This window comes from Bubalus bubalis, chromosome 8 (genome assembly GCF_019923935.1).
Source record: "Bubalus bubalis isolate 160015118507 breed Murrah chromosome 8, NDDB_SH_1, whole genome shotgun sequence".
Classification (NCBI taxonomy): domain Eukaryota; kingdom Metazoa; phylum Chordata; class Mammalia; order Artiodactyla; family Bovidae; genus Bubalus; species Bubalus bubalis.
The window spans coordinates 38,034,903-38,058,655 of NC_059164.1; the positions used below are offsets into that span (position 1 = coordinate 38,034,903).

General features: G+C 35.5%; 1 protein-coding gene across 14 annotated transcripts in view; it reads left to right on the forward strand.

Annotated features, from left to right (window-relative positions):
- The window catches only part of CACNA2D1 (calcium voltage-gated channel auxiliary subunit alpha2delta 1), a 524,082-nt gene that overhangs the window by 317,147 nt on the left and 183,182 nt on the right, over positions 1-23,753 (forward strand). For all 14 annotated transcript variants that reach the window (XM_045166379.1, XM_045166383.1, XM_045166384.1 and 11 more), the window contains exons 5-6: positions 2,295-2,336; positions 20,566-20,695. In XM_045166379.1, the coding sequence (XP_045022314.1) occupies positions 2,295-2,336; positions 20,566-20,695 (172 nt within the window). The remainder of the gene's footprint in view (positions 1-2,294; positions 2,337-20,565; positions 20,696-23,753) is intronic.

Here is a 23,753-nt window from a genome sequence, read left to right on the forward strand (position 1 = left end):
CAATATACAGCTTTATAGGTTTTATATAAAGTATAATACAGTAACAAGGGAAAAATACTGAAATTCTCAAAAAGATTTTTCTCTATTTTAATTTTTATTTCAACTTCAGTCACAGTCTATCTTAATAGAGTCAAATACTTAGCTTGAGTTAAAACTAGTGTTTCTTTATCACACCTTATCCTCTTCTAAAACTGTGTGATACTCTTCATCTTGTATATATTAAGTAAATTCTCTTTGTTACTGTGACCACATGTCACACATAAGAAAAGATTTTAAGTAATCATTGTAGTCCATTAGCTCTGGTTCCATGGACTAAGTGTGATCCTAGATAAATGAATTATTTTATATAGTTATCTGAACATTTTATTTTACCTAAAAATAGAGGTGGGTATCTTTAACTTACTTTGTGTCTTTCTTGGCACAGATGTATTTACAAATAGGTGTTGAATGAGTGTTGAAAGGATGCTACTGAACCAGGTGAAATTTAATGCTATTTTACCTTGTTTTCCACATGTTCCAATTTGGTAAATATAAGTAATCAGTTGGCAAACATAATATCTAAAATGAAGTAAACATATTCAGTGTTTTAACATTTGATAGAATCCACAATCTAAATTGAAAATTGTCTCCTAAGTATAAATTACAGGGCTCCATGAGGGATCAATAAACTAGTAATTGGATTTGAGTCTCAGGAGAATTCCAAATATTCTCTTGATTTATGTATGTGATGAGTTCTGATGTGTATTTTACCTTTGTTACAAACCTAATGCTATAAGTAGGAAATGTTCCAGGATATAGAAGTTTTATGTGTGTGAAAATTCTCTAGCTACTTATTCTTTTTGAAAAAACTAATATTAAATGGTAATTTTAAAAATGTTAATGATGCCAAATGAAATTAAAACTCCCCAGTTTCATTCAGTGTTACAAGTCATATATTCTTATATTTATTTATGTAGTGTTTGGTTGATAATTTGGTCTTCAGAGAGATCTGTAGTTTATAAATCTTCATTATCATAGTATGTTTCTCAAATCAAAAAATAGGCAGAATCTGTGCCCCTGCCCAAATCAAAACAAAACAAGATCTCAATTTTTTCTGCTTTTGGAGATTATAATGTGCATTCATACACTGAAGCTATATGAATTCCTGCTGAAAAGAGACAGTTTTAACTTTATCATTTATTCTGAAATCATGACCATAGAATAATTTTGACAATAAAAAATCTACTACATCTTTAAGAACTATTAATTTTCTTTAGAACATACTTTAAGAAGCACTAATTTAGTCTGTTTTCCCCAAGTAATTAAACAAAATTCTATCAATTGTGTTTTTGTTAGTAAACTTTTGGATTGTCCTTATTTGTAAATGTTTAAGAGACAGAGAAAAGTACACTTTTACATGATACTCAAAATACAAAAGACATACAGAAGATGAAGAATACGCATCTTCAATCATTTCAGGAAAATAAATAAAAAAGAAATCAGTATATATGTATTATTTTTAAATTGCATAGAACTAGCCTTGTAGATAGAAAGAACAAGAATGTAAAATTCCTTGATAATTCTTTGACCCACTTTCCTTTCCATTTTTCCTCTGTAACACAATTTATATCCATAATTTATACTTAAGACATATTCAGCAACATTGATAGCTAGTAAAAATGTCCACACACATTCATTCTTGAAAAGTTAACACTCATTTGCTACTTTAGTAGAATATGAGACCATTAGAGTGTTGGATTATCTGATATTTTTGCTGTCTAAATTCACAGACAATCTTGATTCCTTATCTGAGTCTCCTGAAGAAATTCCTGCCAATATCATGCAGTTACACTTTTCTTCAAAGAATAATTTCAACACTTGATATATATGTTTTAAACGTCATGGTTTTAGCCAGATTTTAACAAGCCAGTTATTCACTTGTCTAGAATTATACTATCTGTCATTTCATGATTTAGGTGAAAGAGACAGAGAGAGAGAGAGTGTGTGTGTATGTATAAATTATTGTGTTAAGGAATTTTCAATTTTTTTCTTGACAAATTGACCTCAGATTTGCACTGAGATATTTTGCCCCATTGCAAGATGTGGTTTTCTAATGTCACTGATGTAGTGTTTTAATATGTTCTTGTAGAAAATATTGGCTAATATTTGTGCATCTTTGTGGAATATATCATAAAAGGAATACTATGTGAGGCTTATTATTTCATATGTGAATAAAATATACTTAATATTTGCTCCAATATGTTTTTATGTGTTTAATCAAATCAATAAAACATTCCTTTTTCCTTTTTTTATAGAGCAATGAAGTTGTCTACTACAATGCAAAGGATGATCTTGATGTGAGTATTAAAAGTTTTACGTTACATTACAGGCTAAACTTAACTAGACTAGGGTGAATGGCTTTCTAAACAATCTGACCATGTAGTACATTTAGTTGGATTCATGTTCCCATCCAGCTTTAAAATTGTAGTTGCTTATAAGCATTAACACCTATTTACATTCAAACTGTTTTTCTCTCATCTTAGACGTGCTACAGTTAATTCTGTGATCCAAAAATTTCATTGTAGTTTTACGTATTCTTGAAATCCTGCTAACTTCATCAGGTTTGCTGGAGTTGGGCCATTTCACATAAAATTTTTAAGAATTTGTAAAGAATTGTAAGATAATATATTTTAAAATTCATTATAACTTTGTTGGGGTAGTTTAAAGTGCTTTAGATATGTTAATAGTATTGCTCTTTTAAACCCTTAGATGGTGAATGAAAAATGAAGTGTGTTTTATGATTGGTGTATTGGTTTAGCTATTATAGAGAGACTGTAATATGCTAAACTGAAAATGCTAAAGCAAGACAAAAGATTATTCCTCTCTAATGGCACTTTCTGTGTGCAAGGCCTAATAGAGCAACTCTCTATAATCCAGGCCCTGCAAATCTTTCTCTCATGATTTTTCCTTTCCTCAAAATAGCTTTTCTATTTTATGGTCCAAAATGGATGCTGCAAAATCCACAATGATATTTGCATTCTGTACATCAGAAAGGACTCAGATGGCACTGAAGGTCATATTCTGGAAATTACAGAAGACACATCTGTCTGTACCTGTTGTCTACTACTTAATTACTAGTGTTACCTGGTTGCCAGAAGATGTGCAGTGTAATTCCCCATCCTCCTCCCACCTCCCCATAAGCATGTAGACAAATAAAATATAAGGTTCCGTTACCAAAGAGAGAATAGAGAGAATACTAGTTGGGAGTTAATTAGTAGTTTCTATACTTAACTTCAATTTGCTCTTCCTGGCATATTGAAATTAGTGCCCACATCTCCCTCTTCAATTGAGTGACTTCTATCAGTTCAGTTCAGTAGCTCAGTCGTGTCCGACTCTTTGCGACCCCATGAATCACAGCACTTCAGGCCTCCCTGTCCATCACCAGCTCCCGGAGTTTACCCAAACTCACGTCCATCGAGTTGGTGATGCCATCCAGCCATCTCATCCTCTGTCGTCCCCTTCTCCTCCTGCCCCCAATCCCTCCCAGCATCAGGGTCTTTTCCAGTGAGTCATCTCTTTGGATGAAGTGGCCGAAGTATTGGAGTTTCAGCTTCAGCATCATTCCTTCCAATGAACACCCAGGACTGATCTCCTTTAGGATGGACTGGTTGGATCTCCTTGCTCTTGAGGAGGATCTCTCTCCTCAAGAGTGTTCTCCAACACCACAGTAAACATATTAATATAGTCAAATTCTTCAACTTGGAATGAAGCAAAAAATTCTGATTTATAGTACAACAATTATAACATTTTGTGCTATGTTTAGTATTATTTAGTTCTTAATGCATATGTTTTGATCACTGTGACCAAAATGTTTTCTGCAATAGAAATATATAGTCTTTATTTTTTTTAATTAATTTATTTTTTATTGAAGGATAATTGCTTTACAGAATTTTGCTGTTTTCTGTCAAACCTCAACATGAATCAGCCATAAGTATACATATATCCCCTCCCTTTTGAACCTCCCTCCCATCTCCTTCCCCATCCCACCCCTCTAGGTTGATACACAGCCCCTGTTTGAGTTTCCTGAGCCATATAGCAAATTTCTGTAGGTTATCTATTTTATACATGGTAATTAAGTTTCCATGTTACTCTTTACATACATCACCCTCTCCTCCCCTCTCCCCATGTCCATAAGTCTGTTCGCTGTGGCTGTTTCTCCATTGTTGCCTTGTAAATAAATTCTTCAGTACCATTTTTCTAGATTCTGTATATATGCATTAGAATATGGTATCTATCTTTCTCTTTCTGACTCACTTCACTCTGTATAATAGGTTCTAAGTTCATCCACCTCATTAGAACTGACTCAAATGTGTTCCTCTTTAAGGCCGAGTAATATTCCATTGTGTATATGTACCACAACTTCTTTATCCATTCATCTGTCGATGGACATTCTAGGTTGCTTCCGTGTTCTAGCTATTGTAAACAGTGCTGCGGTGAACACTGGGACACATGTTTCTCTTTCAATTTTGGCTTCCTCAGCATATATGCCTAGGAGTGGGATTGCTGGGTCTGTGGTGGTTTTATGCCTAGTTTTTTAAGAAAATGAAAGACAGTTAAGAAGTGTATAAACACTGAACTTGGATATTCACTTTAGGACTTTTAGTGGTTATACATTTTTTTCTTAAGATTATTGCTTATCAGATGAAGTTGGACTTATAGAGATGATGAAATTAATTCACCCTCACCAAACATTTTGCAATATATGGTTGGATTTAGTTGGTTCTTATACTCCAACTTTATATGTGTAATGATATTTTTATTTATCAAATGTTAGTACAATCATAATGGCATTTTGTTTTAATTTGAATTGGCTTACCCTCACTGTTATTTATTTCACTTTTCTTTTTTTTTTTAATTTTATTTTATTTTTAAACTTTACATAATTGTATTTCTATATACCAATTTAGGACTTCCCTGGTAGCTCAGTCAGTTAACAATCTGCTTGCAGTGCAGGAGACCCAGGTTTGATCTTTAGGTTGGGAAGATCCCCTGGAGAAGGAAATGGCAACCCACTCTAGGTCCTTGCCTTGAAAAGCCCACAGACAGAGGAACCTGGCAGGCTGCAGTCCATGGGGTCATAAAGAGTCGGGCACGACTGAGAAACTAGCATATACCAATTTAGTTTTATGTTTTTATTGCTCAAATTCCACAAAGCCATATTCATTATGAAAAATTGGCAACTGGAGATTATGTGATGTGAATTTATAATCTCATACATCAATATCTAATAGCTAATGAACACAGGAACTAATTGGAATGCTAAATATTGAAATAGTGTTATCAATTAATAAATTTGTCCTCATATGTTTGAATGGGATATAAATATCTGAGATCTAAATACATTTTCTATTTTCTGGAATAGTTATATATTTAACCTATGAGTGAATTTTGAAACCAAGGGGCTGAAATCTTGCCAGTAATGTGAAGCTATAGAAAATAGGTAGGCCAGATTTAACTGTAGACATATTTTGATATGCTGTTGCCTTTGGATGTCATACATTCTCCAGCTTGCCTCAATTCCACTCTCCTTGTTGTTTTATTCTCTGTCTATGTCACACATCTACACACATAAAAAATAATGTAGAATTGCCTTAACATAATACAGGGATAGAATCCTCAGCACACCAACATTTAAGGAAAGGTCTTGAAGGCAGGGTATGGTGTGTAGAATAAAAGTAGATGAAAATGAGGAAAAAGTAGCTTTCATAATAGAAGTAAATCATATGTAAAAGCCCATAACTTAAGTTTATGTTGAGTTAAAGACTAATTGTTCCTATTTCTTCCATGTTTGTTTTATTTGTCCATCACCAATTAAGATTTGAATATAAAGAATGACATTCAAGTGTAATCTATTTGTTTTGTTCATTATAATGATGATACATGGCCTCACTTAAAGGTAAAGCAAGCATTTAAAGCTGATCAGTTATCTCTTTGGAGTGTAACTTTCTATTAGCTACATCTGAATTAGTTTGTGGAGAGCTGTCACGTTGTAAGCTTTTCAAGGACTTTGATATAAGACAGTTCCTCAGGGGCCTTTTATAATCTCCACGCTACTCTAGATCAGTGCTATTTATATTCACCTTCTGGGTATAAAAATAAAAACTTAGTGACAGCCAGATTTAGCTAAAGTGGTGACTGAAATAAGGGTAAAAGTAATGTCCCTTAGGATTGTGTAATATTATATAAAAACTATGACTGTAGTCATTCACACAGATTTTTGCTTTGGAACTTCAAAATGTGAGTATTACTGGGCTAAATTATTTGGTTATGTGGTTAGCCACAATTCTCCTGGTGGACATAAGTTACATAAGGTATGTAGCCATGCTAGAAGTGTAAGATAATCATTTCTGTCCCTTGTGCTAGTTATATTAGCATATTCTCTCCTCTGATTACCTGATTATAATATCCTACAGTTTTTGTGCTAAGTATTCTTTAAAAACTAATTCAAATACTACCTACTCTTGAAGCCTGCCTTGGTTTTTCTAGATAGCAAATGGTATTTCCTTCTTCTGAGTACCCTAAATAACTTGTTACACATTTTTGGTTTTAATGGTCTAATACCATACACTATAGTATTTTTAAGTATTTTTATATAGGGATAATCTTCTTTACTAAATTTTTGTGTCTTGAGATAAGGGTCTTACTCATTTCCTCTCTTTAATGATTTAGAGTAATTGTTGACATGATGCTATTAAATTGAATAGTTGGTTATGTGCTTCAGTTCCCCAGTTGCTTACATAGCATTCATGAAGATTGTTTACTTTTTAGGTGGTGCTGTATTTGCAAAGTAAATAGGAAACCCTTTGCAAGCATGGTAGAAAAAAAAAATGTTTGTTTTGCTTCAAGGTTGGGTGGAAACAAGATTAAGAGAGGATTGGCAAGACTGGCTTTGACTATGGACTGTCTTTGAATTAATTTTTTTTTTAACATAGACATTTGAAGATGGGAGCAGAGTGGACCTTGTTCCTTCCTTTCCTCTCGTGTGTTCCTTCTTCCCGTTAGCCTCTGGTTCAGTCATGAGGACTAAGTAAAGACAGACGGTCTGCTTTGCCCTGTGTCTAAAACTGATTCAAGTTGAGAATAAGTATTAGAGTTAGAATATTTGTAGGCAGTTACTACAAGTAATATAAGATCAGAAATTTTGGTTCTAAGACTGAAGAGATCTGATAAGCTAAGTTTTTATGAATCTTTATGAAATGTGAAATCAAGCCTATTAGTCCATTGAACTAAATTTTGTCTAATTTTGCATTTAATAAAAGTAAATTGCTGAATTTCATTTTCAAAGAGAATACAGCATGAATGTGCATAGAATGTTTTAATGTAAGATTAATTTTTAACTTTTTATCAGGAAAAGTGTTTTAAATATAAAAAAGAAAGAATAGTAAACCGAGTCTCCATAGTTGCTGTATCTAGTATTTGCGTAAATATTTTAAGATAAAATAGAGATATGATATTTCACTCCTAAATTCTTCCATATGAAACTATTTTCCCCAATTAATAACAATACATACATGTATAATTACTATCAGTAATTATACATGTAATTACTATCAGTAATTATTATCAGTACATTGTTATATGGAGGAAATAGAGTATGATACTTAAGAGATTTTATTCCAGAGTTCCACTGCAAGCATTTGAATCCCAGATGTACCATTTTCTAGCCTGGTGATTTGGCAGTCCCCTAACCTCTCTGTTTTTCCCTCTTGGCTTGAAAAAAGCATTGAAACATGTGTAATATCATGTATGAAATGAGTTGCCAGTCCAGGTTCAATGCACGATACTGGATGCTTGGGCTGGTGCACTGGGACGACCCAGAGGGATGGTGTGGGGAGGGAGGAGGGAGGAGGGTTCAGGATGGGGAGCCTATGTATACCTGTGGCAGATTCGTTTTGATGTTTGGCAAAACTAAACAGTGTTTCAGGTTTAAAAATAAAATAAAATAAATAAATAAATAAATAAAGGTAATAGTGATCCCTACCTCATACAGTTACTGTGAAAATTAAATTAGTTAATGCATATAAAGCATTTAGAACATTCCCTGTCTTACAGTAGGCAATCTAGAAATATTAGTGAGTGTAATTTTTAAAATGAATAATTATTATATTATTACAATACATTTAATATTGATTTGAAGTAATTTTAGTTCCACATGGGGACACATTTATGCATGTGGGTGTGTTAACAATAATTAAAGAGTACTAATTTGAGTTATTTTATTGTTAAGAATATCCTTATATTTGTGTGAAAAACTTAAGAAAATGCTTAACAAAATAAAAATTGAAATAGAGTCCTCTAAAACACATTTAGAAATGCATGTGACTGCAATGCAGAAATTTGTTGTAAAGTCCTTGTGAGTGGTATGTATCCCGATTAGAAAAGATAATTAAATGTCTAAATAAAATGGAAAATAGCTAACCATGCAACAATTAGTTATGAAATTCCACATTCAGGTTCTCCTTAGTTTTGATGGGTGGAGATACCACTATACCAATGAGGAACTGCCCTCTCCTTAGTTTTGAAGTTTATTTAGGCTCTTAGAGACATCTGTCCCAGTAAATCCTTAACTTTCCTAAAGGTTTAGTGAAGTAGATTCTGCAGAAGGTTTGAGTTGTGCTAGCATGCAGCACTATTTTCTTAATTCCCAAAGCAAGCAAAGAGAAAGCAGATCATTGCAAACCCTTATTAACCTAATTCGAAGATCTATGTTTTGGACTGAAATCCAAATGAAATAAATTCAACCCAGAATTCCCATGTCAATAAATTAGGTTGATTTATTTGCTACATTTTATTTTATTGATTACATTAAAAATGTGACCTATCTGGGACATTTGGCTAGTCTGCTGAATTCCCTTGCATATTTATGTTGCTATTTATTTTCTTACTGGCCTTGTCTACATTAAAATTAATCCCAACCTAATGTTCTTTCTAAATGTCTTTTTAAAAGGCCAATCATTCATTTTATTTTATAGAAATACCAGTCTGCTTCTAGAATGAATCAAAAGCGGTATGTATCAAACAGTGATGGAATATGTTCTAATTATTAAAGAAGGAATCAAAGTCTATGTTTCTCTCTCTCTTTTTTTAAAATTATCTGATAGTATGTGGCCTTTATTTGAGGCTCTGCTAATGATTATTGTTGAATCCTCATAGGAGATAGTATAGAGATAGAATATTAATTGCTTTAGTAAAATAAATGGTATAATCAGAGTTGCCTTTTTTCTGTGTGAATCCAAAATAAATGGTTTGAATATTTTCAATGCTGTTTGTTTGGATTAGATTATAATAACAGTTATAATTGTATTATATAATATATATAAAATAATAGTCACTCAAACATATGTTAGTTTAATGGACTTCCCAAGTGGTGCTAGTGGTAAAGAATCCGCCTGCAAGTGTAAGATGCATAAGAAACTGAGTTTCATCCCTGGGTTGGGAAGATCCCCTGGGGGAAGGCATGGCACCTCTCTCTAGTATTCTTGTCTTGAGAATCCCATGGACAGAACAGCCTGGTGGTCTACAGTCCATAGGGTTGCAAAGAGTGGGCATGACTGAAGTGACAACATGCATGCACATACTTACTCTAAACTAGGAAATAAATGCTTTGTAGGTAATGTTATCATTCACACTCATCTTTTGTGGCACATACTATTATTTAAATAATTTTCAGAAAAGTCAAGTAAAATTTAGTGAGCTGAAGTGACTTGTCCCCTGTCACATATGTGTATTTGGAAGAGCAGAGAATTGAATGAAGTGCAGTCAGAGTGACCCACAGCAGGAGCCACGTCACTGTGCTGTGCTGCCCTGCATATGCCACGGGCATCCGCGGTGCACAGGAAGGACCCTGTGATGGAGCTGTTATACATCAAGATTTTCAATTAAAATTTTTGAAGATGGTTTTGATTTAAAATTTTAATGTATTATACCTATCCATCATTCTTTCCATATTTAATTTTGATGTATATGGCTTCTATTTATCCAGCCAGCTTCATCCTTGACTGCTATTAACAGTGACTTGCAAGTAGGTAAAATAAAATCTCTGTGATTAAAAAAGATGGTTAGACTTTAAATCAGATATCTTCACTGATCTGATCCATCCTTCCCAGTGATATTTTCCATGAACACCTTAAAATTAATGCATGCACCTTTGTGTGAAATATAGCCTTATTAGAATTCAAGGGAGGGGGAACTGTTAAGACTGATAATAAGGAAGATTATTTCAGATTCTATTTCTTGTAGGAATAGTGCCATGTGTTTTTGGTGCCTTCTTCCAAAAATTGAGTCTGGTTTAATATTTTTGTAAGGCTTTGTACATTTGTGCATATGCTGGTTTTGCACGGATACTTAAAACATTGGTCCTAAGTTGCTTTGGAGTGGTGGCATGCATAATTCTCTTTCAGATTCCACATGTCATATTCTTCCTTTACAGAAGGTAGTGTATGGTGTATTTATTTAGAACTCACTGAATTAAGTTTGGAAAATTTGGTGGTATTATGTAGACATTATCTATTCACCCTATGTACAACATTGGGTAAATAATTATGGGGACCGGATTGCTTTGAATGATATCTTCAACCTTTTCTTGCTTACATATACGTATCAGTTTAAAAAGATCACCTATTTACTTATAAATTATATGTAAACACACACACACAAACACACCTGAAATGATATGCTGAGAAACCTCCCAAGCGATTTCCAAATTTTTAAGATAACTGAAGTTTTATGAAGTGTTGGTTTAAGTGGCATTTCACAGTAGGAATTGCCAGAAAAAAGCAAAAAGTTTTATCTAGATACTTACTTGCTAAATGCCTTTGATTATGATGACTTTATATTACCACTGGAAATACCTCAGCAGGCCATATGAACACAGGGATTTGTTACCAATATAGTACTAAGAAATCTAAACCCATATTTATAATAATCTTCTTGATAATGTTAGCTTTTTTGACTAGTTTACTGGTTGAATTAATTGAATCACTTTTCTATCTGGTAATGAAGCACAGTAAGAAGAGCTAGTGCTGGCAATGGAAGCATCATCTCTGTCATTCCCTTTTTGTTCAGTGCAACTTCCATTACTAGAATTTCAGCTTCAGTCATTATTAATTACAGCTGGTAGCACATATGGAGTACGTTGTAGCTAAGAAAATAGTAAGTAAATTTACACATCAGTTCAATTCAGTCAGTCATGTCCGACTTGTTGCTACCCCATGGACTGCAGCACGCCAGGCCTCCCTGTCCATGACCAACTCCCGGAGCTTACTCAAACTCATGTCCATTGATTTGATGATGCTATCCAACCATCTCATCCTCTGTCGTCCCCTTTTCCTCCTGCCTTCAATCTTTCCCAGCATCAGGGTCTTTTCAAATGCGTCAGTTCTTTGCATAGGTGGCCACAGTATTGGAGTTTCAGCTTTAACATAGTGCTTCCAATGAATATTCAGGACTGATCTCCTTTAGGATGGACTGGTTGGATCTCCTTGCCATCCAAGGGACTCTCAAGAGTCTTCTCCAATGCCACAGTTCAAAAGCATCATTTCTTCGGTGCTCAGCTTTCTTTGTAGTCCAACTCTCACATCCATAAATGACTACTGGGAAAACCATAGCCGTGACTGCTGCTGCTGTTGCTAAGTCACTTCAGTCATGTCCGACTCTGTGTGACCCCATAGACCGCAGCCCACCAGGCTCCCCTGTCCCTGGGATTCTCCAGGCAAGAACACTGGAGTGGGTTGCCATTTCCTTCTCCAATGCATGAAAGTGAAAAGCAAAAGTGAAGTCGCTCAGTCGTGTCCAACTCTTTGAGACCCCATGGACTGTAGCCTACCAGGCTCCTCCGTCCATGGGATTTTCCAGGCAAGAGTACTGGAGTGGGTTGCCATTGCCTTCTCCTATAGCCTTGACTAGATGGACTTTTGTTGGCAAAGTAATATCTCTGCTTTTAATTATGCTGTCTAGGTTAGTCATAACTTTTCTTCCAAGGAGTAAGCATCTTTTAATTTCATGGCTACAGTCACCATCTGCAGTGATTTTAACCCCCAAAAATAAAATGTCACCTTTTCTACTGTTTCCCCATCTATTTGCCATGAAGTGATGGGACCACATGCCATGATCTTTGTTTTCTGAATGTTGAGCTTTAAGCCAACTTTTTCACTCTCCACTTTCACTTTCATCCAGAGGCTCTTTAGTTCTTCTTCACTTTCTGCCATAAAGGTGATATCATCTGTATATCTGAGGTTATTGATATTTCTCCCAGCATCTTGATTCCAGCTTGTGCTTCATCCTGCCCAGCGTTTCTCATGATGTACTCTGCATATAAGTTAAACAAGCAGGGTGACAATATACAGCCTTGACGTACTCCTTTTCCTATTTGGAACCAGTCTGTTGTTCCATGTCCAGTATTAACTGTTGCTTCCTGACCTTCATACAGATTTCTCAAGAGGCAGATCATGTGGTCTGGTATTCCCATTTCTTGAAGAATTTTCCACAGTTTGTTGTGATGTGATTAACACATAAAGTGTGCACTGAAAGTGACTTTGTAGGAAGTAAGCTCTCCTTTCTCCTGTTGTACCTGGAGGGTGACTGATGACTTGAGACCAACTCACATACATTTAGTAAGGCCAGAGTAGATGGAGTGCTAATGTCACTCCATTTAGTAAATATTAATAAAATTTAATTTTTCTTATCTTATTTACTCGAAATGGGTGTAACTGTAAGTTCGAATGTTTTTTTCCACCCTTCCTATGAATTCTTTTGGGGACCATGGACACATGGTATATTAAGTTTTATTTAAGTTCTTCACAGAGAAAAAGTCTTGGTTGTCACTTGAGAGAAGTAATTGAAGTAATTCTACTTGTGAAATTGAAGTGAAAAGCCCAGCTAATGTTCTAAGCTATGTTCACCTACACAATGTCTTTTTGACTGATTGATATCTATACTATGTTGTGAATGCATTATGATAAAATAAAATGAAAATTCTCAGGACCAGGGGGTTTGGAAACCAAGAGACTCCTTTGGTAAATGTTTATTTATACCCACCTTCCATCATTTACATGTTTTTTTAGTTACATGACATTTAGGAAAAGAAAGGTTGGAAACAATTCACTTTAAGTTAAAGTTCATAGATTTCAGAATTATAATTTTCAGAGCCAGAAGTAGCCTTACAAATCTTATTTTCCCCTGTTTCTTTAAAAAGAGAAACAAAAAAACACCAACAAAAACCCCACACCAACAAAAAACCCTGAGGAGCCATAGCAAGAACACAAAGAATTGGAATGAGAATGAGAAGCTGAATTCCTGACTTAGGTGCTGTCTGTCAATTTACTGGGCTGCTTCCAGTGTTTGTTCTTTATTCAGATGGAAGTAGAAAAAGCATGAATTTGGGGAGTAAGAAATATAGATTCAAGTTGATTTATTCACTGAACAAATAGTATAAATAGGGCAAGCAGATACAGTTCTAAACAATTTGCCAGGTGCTAGGGCCACAACTGAACAATGTCAATGAGTTCTCTGGCCCTCGTGGTGATTATATTTTCGTGTAGAGAGACAGCAAACATGGGACAGATGAAATGGCTGGTGACATTCTTAAAAGGCGCTTGCTCCTTGGAAGAAAATCTGTGACCAACCTAGACAACGTATTAAAAAGCAGACACATTGCCAATAAAAGTCCACCATCCAGTCAAAGCTATGGTTTCTCCAGTAGTCATGTATGGATGTGAGAGTTGGACTATAAAGAAAGCTAAGCATCCAAGAATTGATGCTTTTGAACTGTGGTGTTGGAGAAGACTTGTGAGAGTCCCTTGGACTGCAAGGAGATCCAACCAGTCCATCCTAAAGGAGATCAGTCCTGAATATTCATTGGAAGGACTGATGCTGAAGCTGAAGCTCCAGTACTCTGGCCACCTGATGCGAAGAACTGACTCATTTGAAAAGACCCTGATGCTGGAAAAGATTGAAGGCAGGAAGAGAAGGGGATGACAGAGGGTGAGATGGTTGGATGGCATCACTGAATCAAAGGACATGAGTTTGAGTAAGCTCTGGGAGTTGGTGATGGACAGGGAAGCCTGGCGCGCTGAAGTCCATGAGGTCGGAAAGAGTTGGACATGACTGAGCGCCTGAACCAAACTGAACTGAACATTCTTACACATCCATAAGTCCTTAAACACCATTTCGAATATCAATTTGTTGATGACAAATTTCTGATTTTAATTCAGAGAATTCTGATCATTGAATGAGCTTTGTTGCAAATTTGATTTTTAAAAGATATCTGAAAGTAAAATGTGGTAAAATTATTGCTTCTAAAGTCAAATTTGGTACAATCTATGTAAGACAGAATGGAAATAGAGGCAACTGCACCAAAGCAGTTATGTAACCACTCTTTATCCTTTTTTTGACATTTTATACACAGCTATTATTTTATACTCTTTATCTTGAAAGGGTTGTCTTGCCATCTATCCATCTGTCCAAATTCTGTCCATGTTAAGATATAGCCTGAGGTTATATCTTAGGATATGACTTAAATTTTGCGTTAATGAATCTTTGACAAATCTTAATGTGAAATTCCGTAAAGTCAGTCACATCTACATTGCTCTTAAGGTGATAAATGTGATGTAATATTTCCATGATTCTATGGGCAGTAATTTAGATGGGAAAATCTCCAAAAGAGTATTTTTCAGCTGAGATCCGAAGAATAATCTGATACTATTAAAAAAAGACCAGGAAACAGCATACCAGGCAATGGGAACAATAAGCACAAGGACCTTAAACCAGGAGGAGCATGATGTGTGTGAGGAGCAGGAAAACAGGCCAGGGCAGCAAGAACACGATGATCAAGGAGGACAGGGCAGGGGACGTGGATGAAGAGTCAGGCCAGAAGTAGGTCGTTTGGAGTCTGTGAGCCATTGAGAGGTTTTCATTTCTTTATAAATATGGTAGGGTTTTGGTTTCCTGGAGTCTGGGCTCTGTGTACATTAGTTGTAAGGTGTTAGTCTTTGCCTCAGATGTCAAGGATAACATCTGGTCTACCCTACCAATTTTTTTAAACTTATTTTGCCCTGAAAGTATTTTTTTTTTTAAGTATGTTTGTCTGTCATAATCTTCACAATATAAAAATTTGCTTTTAATTTTTTAAGAAATAGATTGGCCTCATTAAAATCTTTAATAATGCAATGCATATATACCACTACGTGCTTTCCAGTGGGAGTGCTATATTGAACTTTTAGACTATTTGAAATCACACAGTGCTTTTCATATGTAAGAAACCATTTCACAGTCCCTTAGAGAAAATACCCTCTCTGTCACTCCCTAACATTTAGGTTACATATTTATATTTAGAATAGATATGTATATGTTTTAGAGTATTACATTCCTTTCTAATGCTGATAATTTGCAAATTTATACTGCTCACGGAGTTTACATCAGCTTCCAGCTCTTTTCATAACACTTTCCTGTACCATGGTTGTGATGGCCTTCATGCTCACTGTGGGCTAGGTCCTGGATGGGTGAGTCACAAGCATTCATCCAGCGTGCAAACTATCAATAAAAATTCATCAGTTTCATTTTGAGAATATCCTCAGATCCTGTATTCCTACTTAATGTTATCGGTTTCCCTAGCAGCTCAGATGGTAAAGAATCCACCTGCACTGCGGGAGACCTGGGCTTGATCCTTGGGTTGGGAAGATCCCCTGGAGGAGGGCTTGGCAACCCACTCCAGTATTCTTGCCAGGAGAATTCCCTTGGACAGAGGAGCCTAATGGGCTACAGTCTTGGGGTCATAAAGAGTCGGACATGACTGAGCGACTAAGCACAAAACGTTATCATTGTAATTTTCATCAGCAACCTCAGTATCAGATCAGATCAGTCGCACAGTCATGTCCGACTCTTTGCAACCCCATGAACCGCAGCACACCAGGCCTCCCTGTCCATCACCAACTCCCGGAGTTCACCCAGACTCACGTCCATCGAGTCAGTGATGCCATCCAGCCATCTCATCCTCTTTATATTTTATTTGAAAATGCCTATTTTTGCTTTTAAATTTTAATATGCAAGTTACTACAGTGATCACTATCCCTTTTTGACAGTTTAGTTCAATGTTATGTTTCATATTTGTATTTATCTTTGAATCATTTCATCATATTTATAAAATGTATGTATTTTTTGCTTTAATATCCCCTATATGTTTTTAAACTTTTCCCCTGTGTTATTGTACAGTTTCAGTTGCTTACTGTTTTCCCTGCCACCAAAGTCAGGTTATTCCAGACTGTTTCTTCTATTTTATTTATCATAATTGTAGTAGAAGAACACATGGAGACTTAACAGTGCATCTAATTTTAAGAAATAGAATTATTCATTCAAGTTTCTTCTGACCACTAATGTTATTGTATCTTTTATATTAACTGTGAAACATTCTTTTCTTAATATATTGAGTAAATTGCCTCTGAGGAATCCATTTTATAGTTTTTCCATAGAGTAAATCTAAGGAGTTAAAAATTTTAACTACTTGACGACCTGGAGAAATCTTCTGAATTTAGAAGAAAACTTTTATTTGTTCATCAGACGTGATTAGCTGAACTCATTTTTTTTTTTTCTGGGGATAATATGCTATTCATTTCTTTATAATTTTTGTTTTGTTTTGTTTTCTTGTTGTTGGGATTCAATAGAGCATATGTACAAATATTATATCAAAATCCTTAGTATCATTTTAGTGTCATATATTCAGTGTCATCCAACTCATATTTCCAGTTCAGTTCTATTCATTTACTCAGTGCATCTTTGACTCCTAACGTCCTCAAGGAGAAAAACAGCAGCTTAAACCAATTAACTCAGGAGACTGGACGGTGTTCATATTGCATCATAACTGAATTCATTGTTTACAGTTCAGCGTGACCTAACACCCTGACCAGAAAAATTATACCTGGCTGAAGGCTCAGCATCTTTTTCTCTCTATTCATTATTCATTAACTGGGCATGGGCAGCTGCAGCTGCCCTGATGAATCCCCACAGCTTATTGATGCAAGTGATTTACTGAAAGGGAGGCTTTCCTGTGTATCAGTCAGAACTGGTAACCAGCCTTAATGCTTAGATTCCAGTGGTGAATAGTGGTTACAGAGCCAGTCTTATCTTTAATCCATAGAGCTGATAACAACATGTCAGCATAGAGCAGCCTTTTAGTCTTGGTGTCTCTATGAAAGTCTACTGTAAATATCATACATCTATGATTATTATTTTCATTAGGTGATAATATGCCTAGAGGCACATTATGTATCCAAAATTTTATTTGATATTGGGAATACAACAGTGACAAAAAATTTCAAGAATCAAAAATATCTATATTGAGAAAGTGGCAAGGCCCTATTGTAAATAATATCTATTAAGTAGTTGTAAAAAAGAAAAGGATGTATTTGGAGGTGGAAGTTTTAAAATATACACATATAGACATTGTAGAATTTTATATAAGTCTATAGTCTTTGGTTTTTGAAAAACTTGTTTTGGTACACAAGAACCCATTCATTTAACCCCTTCACTGCTGCTGCTAAGTCGCTTCCGTCATGTCTGACTCTGTGCGACCCCATAGACAGCAGCTCACCAGGCTCCCCCGTCCCTGGGATTCTCCAGGCAAGAACACTGGAGTGGGTTGCCATTTCCTTCTCCAATGCATGAAAGTGAAAAGTGAAAGTGAAGTCGCTCAGTCGTGTCCTACTCTTTGCAACCCCATGGACTGCAGCCTACCAGGCCCCTCTGTCCATGGGATTTTCCAGGCAAGAGTACCAAGCCGTTCCATGGTTTTTTGTAAGTATGTGGTTTGTAATAGGTTTTATATGAAAAAAAACAAACAATCAGCATCACATGAGCTTGAGAACACTGAGGGTAAATATTATTTTCTTTAGTGGAGCTTATCTCAGAGTTTTGATGTGCCAATGTGCTTTGTTATTTCCTTAATGGAAGAGTAGAAGAGTATTACTACCTCAACTTATTTTAAGTTGCAGCCAACCCTTATAGAATCTGCAGGGACTGTTTGCTTTTCAAATATCCTTTGACAAATATTACTGGCCATATTGCTATGTGCATGCGTCTGTTATTCAGTAATAATAAAACAGTGTTTCTGCCCTGTGGAGGGTAGAAAAATTGAGACATCCGTTAATATGCTTATTACTAGTCAATTCTAATTTTTTAATGAAAAAAAATTGTGTGTCTAATTTAAACTATTGATATTTTAAAGCAGTGAACTTGCAGTTTTAATGTGTATCATGATCACCTGGAGGGTTTGTTGAATTACTGAATTGCTGGTCCCCTTCCTGACATTGGGGCTTCTCTTGTAGCTCAGTCAGTAAGGAATCTGCCTGCAATGCAGGAGACCTGGGTTCGATCACTAGGTTGGGAAGATCCCCTGGAGAAGGAAATGGCAACCCACTCCAGTATCCTTGCCTGGAAAATCTCATGGACTGAGGAGCCTTGTGGGCTGCAGTCCATGGGGTTGCAAAGAGTCAGGCACAATTGATCGACTGACATTTTCCTGACATTTCTGATTGACTGGGCCTAGGGTGGAACCTCTGACTTGCATTCTAAAATGCTTCAGTGGTTGGTGATACTGCTTCTTCAAGGACTAAACTGTTAGAAGCCTCTGCTTTAAAATAAATATTGAGGCTTTTTACTAATTTAGAATGTTTGCAGTGGAGAAGCATAATGACATCATTTATTTGGTGAGACCTGCTTTACATTCATATTATTAATGGAAGTAGTTTATTTTAATTTTCCCTCCTCTTATTCAAGTCAATTGTGCCCATAGAGAATCATAGAATAGAGGATGAATTTTAAATTATAAGAAAATTCATGACTGAATCCAGGACCAAGTCCCAGTTATTATTTTTATTCTTTTCTTTATTAACAGTTGGAATCATGGTAGATGTGTTAGGTTAAGTGTTTTGTTCTGTGGTGCTTCTTTGCCTTATCATTCTTTCTTTCTTCTTATCCTTAACACTACACACACCTAACCTTTGCTTTAGAAAATAATATGAGTTAGTAATTTCTGCATGTAGGCTTTTTGTCAAATTTTAGACTTTCAGCACTGCTGTTTCATTATTTTGTATATTCAGTTTGTTACTAGAGGGACACTTATATCTTTGTTGCTTTCACATGGATTAAAAATAATGATCCTTCTTTAACTCTGCTTATCGATGACAAATTTTACAGTCCGAATGACATATACCCAGATGTGCACATATACACACAGAATCATATCTAACTAAACCACAGTTGCCAAATATAGTCCTCCTCCTTATTATAGAGAGTATATTTTCATGTCTTCTTCAACATTGTTTCATTTGAAAAATAATTTGGTCATGACCTGTTAAATTGATTTCATTACATAATAATGAGTTGGACTTGCAGCTTTAGAAATCATTGATTTTTTTAAAGCCCTTTTGCTAATATTTGTGTCTAAATAATCTTTCCCATGTTGCAACTTTCCTAGGGAAACAAGGAAGTGTGTATATGTGTGTGTGTGTGTGTGAGAGAATTAAAATATCTTGGGATACTAATGGGTTATCTGGTTGTCCAAATTCTCAGAGCCATCTAGAAAGCTGGACACTATCACGTCTTTGTAAAGTTTGTTTTTGCCACATCGTACCACCCTTATGAGATTGTCCACTTAAGTTCTTTCTCTTGTTTATCAGTTGTATTACTGCAGTATGCTGTAAAATAGTCAAATGTTGCAGTTCTTTTTTCAGTTTTGTTTTGTGGAAATTACCTTAGGAAAGTGGAATACATTTACAGATATGCATTTTGGATAAATGAGTGAGATTGTTAGTTACTTGCCAGAGGAGAAACTGAATTACCTTGCCAGGGTAATTTAATAATCAGAAGCATAGTTCAAATAGGTAGAAAATTAATCTTCAACCTTAAACTCTGTGGGATTTTCTTGAATCAATATTGATTGAATCTTTGCTCCTACCTCAGGAGACAACTTGGTTGAAGTTAGGATTCAATTGTACTTAGAGTTACAATGGATCTCTTCTTTCTGAGCATTTGTACTTTCCTTTTTTAAAGCAAAAATTGATACACATGGAAAGCATGCAAAAATCAAGGGACTATGCCAAAATAATCCTTCATTGCTATTATTTTTTGTGTTCATGTGTAAGATTAGTTGTCAAATTAAGAATTATATAAAGTTGTAGCATAAGTGGTGAATTTATTTCAAGGGGGAACTTTTAATTTGGTTGTATTCTATTCTTTAAGTGTACATTTTAATAAGTGCTGTACATGGGAAAGCTCTGGTCCTCTCAGGATGTTCCTGGGTGACTCCAATGTTGAGGAAACTAGGAGAGAAGTTAGGTTATAATGTGAATCCTATCATAAAGATACAATGTGAATGTTAGTGGCTGAATGGAAATTTGTGGTGTCTGATATTATCATGGGAATATTTTAAAATATTCTTACAAGAATATGCATTTGGCAAATGAAGAAGTGAATGTGAGACTATCTGTGTTAGGATACATTGTAATATTCTCTTTATTGTCTGTCTTTTCTTTATAGCCAGAAAAGAATGATAGTGAACCAGGCAGCCAGAGGATAAAACCTGTTTTTATCGATGATGCTAATTTTGGGCGACAAATATCCTATCAGCATGCAGCCGTTCATATTCCCACTGACATCTATGAGGGCTGTAAGTAAAAGGATGTGAACAACTCTTGGAATACCATGTTCTTAATCTATCTTATGTATCTTATTTTTGAAAAAAAAAAGGGGGAGCAAACTTGATGCTCTTATTTACATGTTATTTAAGAGTCTATGGTAAACTCTGATTTATGCAAAAGAAGAAACCTAATTTCCATGAGCAGTATATTGTCATCGGGCCTCACTATGTGAATAATTGCAGGAGAGCCTGTAGCCATGGTGGTGTCCTCCTCTTTTAACAAATAATTCTGCCTTTCCAGTTGGTATCAATAACTTCCAAGTAATACATGCATTTATAAAAAATTAAAACTATGTAGTATTAGTGCACACAAATATTTTTACAAGGACACCAAACTGGTAAAGAAAGAGCAATGTGCATTGTAGACTCTCCAGTTCTTACCACAACTTACTGTGTTTTACTTGTCTCTCTCGCTCTCTGATCTCTGCCTTACCCTACGATGTGAAGATACCTCCCTCTTAGTTTACTGTGAACTCAAGGTAGAAAAGGGTTGGGTAAAGGAATAAATGCTACACTAAAGAAAAAGAAAAACTTCAAGTTGAGTGAGAAGGCTTCACTGCAAGGAAAGAGGGGAGTACGTTTGTAGGAAGATACAGGGGAGGAAGCTTATGGCAGTGATATTCCTTGGACACCCTATGTGCTAATAAGGGCAGAGCCTGACAGTTCTAACTAGGAATTCTCCTGAGGGCAACGTAATCGCATAGAAGATGAGCTGTGACCCAGAAAGCAGAGTCTTTGCCCAGTCACAACTCTGGTTTTACCTGTTATCCTTTTCTAACCGGTTCCTACCCTTCCTGCTTGTATCTGCCTTTCACATAAGTAAATGGTAAGGAGAAAGAACCACTTGAGATTTTTAAAAGTGTGTTTCTAATAGTCCCCTTAACTAAAAACACTGTAAAATGTATTGAGTGTCCAGAGTGTACACATAATTGCCTGGATTCTGGATGCAGACAGCCTAGATTAAGTTAAATTTCAAACCTAAATTTTAGCAGTATTTCCTTGGGCAAATTTATTAACTTTCTGTGCAAGCATTTTTTGCACCTGTAAAATGGGGATAAAATTACTAGCCCAAAAGTTCATTTGAGAATAAAGTAAGTTAATATACTTGAGTTTCCATAGTAGTGCCAAACTCAAAGTAAGCATTATATAAATGTTTGCTGTTATGACTAATTACAAATGAAGTTTATTTAGTAGTAGTGTTAGTCAGTCAGTTGTGTCCAGCTCTTTGCGATCCCACAGACTGTAGCCCACCAGGCTCCTCTGTCCATGGAATTCTCTAGGCAAGAATACTGGAGCGCATTGCCATTCTCGTCTCCAGAGGATTTTCCCGAACTGGGGATCAAACCCGGGTCTCCTGCATTGCAGGCAGATTCTTTCCTGTTGGAGCTACAGGGAAGACTAAAGTTTGTGTAGACGAAAGAATCAAGTACAGGACGAATACAAGAAAATTAGCTTTTGTTTTCTGGATTCACTCTGAGATTGTTGCTTAAAAGGGAATTTTTAAGTGCATGCCTGACTAATCTCATAATATAAATCTCATCCTCTGTTTTATTTTATTCATTTGTTTTGTTTCACCTTTTTAATATTTTAAAAAGTACATGTTTTCATCATGTCATATCTTTAAAAATATTAAACATATGATTTTGCTGTATGATAGGAACAATATGGTATATGTAAGTAGTTACATAATTTCATTTCTTTACAACTTAGCCATATTGATTCTAAGTCCTTTTAGAAATTACTAGGATCCAGGTTGGATTTTTATATTTTTTTGTTTTTACTTTGCTGCATTCTTTTTTCGAGAATATTTTTGATGTTTGCAATTAAATTTTACAACTTATGACAACAATTATCAGATAATACTGAGCTGTATGGTTGTGTTTCTCATTTTTTTTAAAATAATGTTTCATCCACTTTATTACACATAATTACCACCTGTTGATTTTTGGGTATGTCAGCAAAATAATAATCTTATTACTCTAAAATTATATCTTTCTTGTGAATTCACTTTAGAAAAACAAACTGGTTGGATATACAATTTCTGAGTCAAAGCATTTTTATGTTGATACTCTGTGGTCATCATGTCACTGTTGTCTGGTCTATATTACTGTGTTGAACAAACATGAGGCCAGCTTGAGTGTTTTTAATTTGTTAGCAGACTTTCATGATCATGTTTCTGTTTTGTGGCCAATAGTGATTATTCAGATATTCTCAAACTTTCCATTAAATTCTTGAGGAAGGGTAATAGAACTTTGTCCAGGGAGAGAGAGATCTCCCTCTTCCCCAGTTCTTCTTGAGTTTTTTTGGCTGGTCTAAAATTGACAGAAGACAGATTAATAGATTAATTTAAAATCAGTTTGCACGTATGAGTGGTGCCAGTGGTAAAGAATCTGCCTGCCAATGCAGGAGACACAGGGGACACGAGTTTGATGCCTGGGTTGGGAAGATCACCTGGAGTGGGAAATGGGAAGCCACTCCAGTAATCTTGCTGGAGAATCTCAGGGGCAGAGGAGCCTGGCAGGATATAGTCCATGAGGCTGCAGAGTCAGACACGACAGATCAGAGCAGACCAAATCATAAAAATGGTACCCTCACAGTGTCCAAAGCAGGCCAATAAAATATCATTTTTAGACAAACAAACAACATGTGAAGAGATAAGACAAGGCAGCTTGTGCTTGGGGTAGCTGACTAACGAAGTAACAACATATGTTTGTACAGCTCGCTTAGCTTTGAATTCCTTACCTCTGCTGATATAGGAGTGCATACCTTCATGTGGAAGATATATTTCCTACTTTTAGAGGGTAAGAGAGACATGGTTGTATTTTTTTATACTTTATTTTCCATTGGCTGTTTCTCACATAACTCTTAATTCAGAATAATCAATATGCTACTGAGGTATATCTTGGAGCAGCCTACTCTGGGCTACAGCAACCTCACACATTTAAAAAAAAAATTTCTTTTTCTAAAAGCTGTGTTACCACAGTAGAAGAAATGTTAATATTGCATGCATGTTTAAAATAGAAAATAA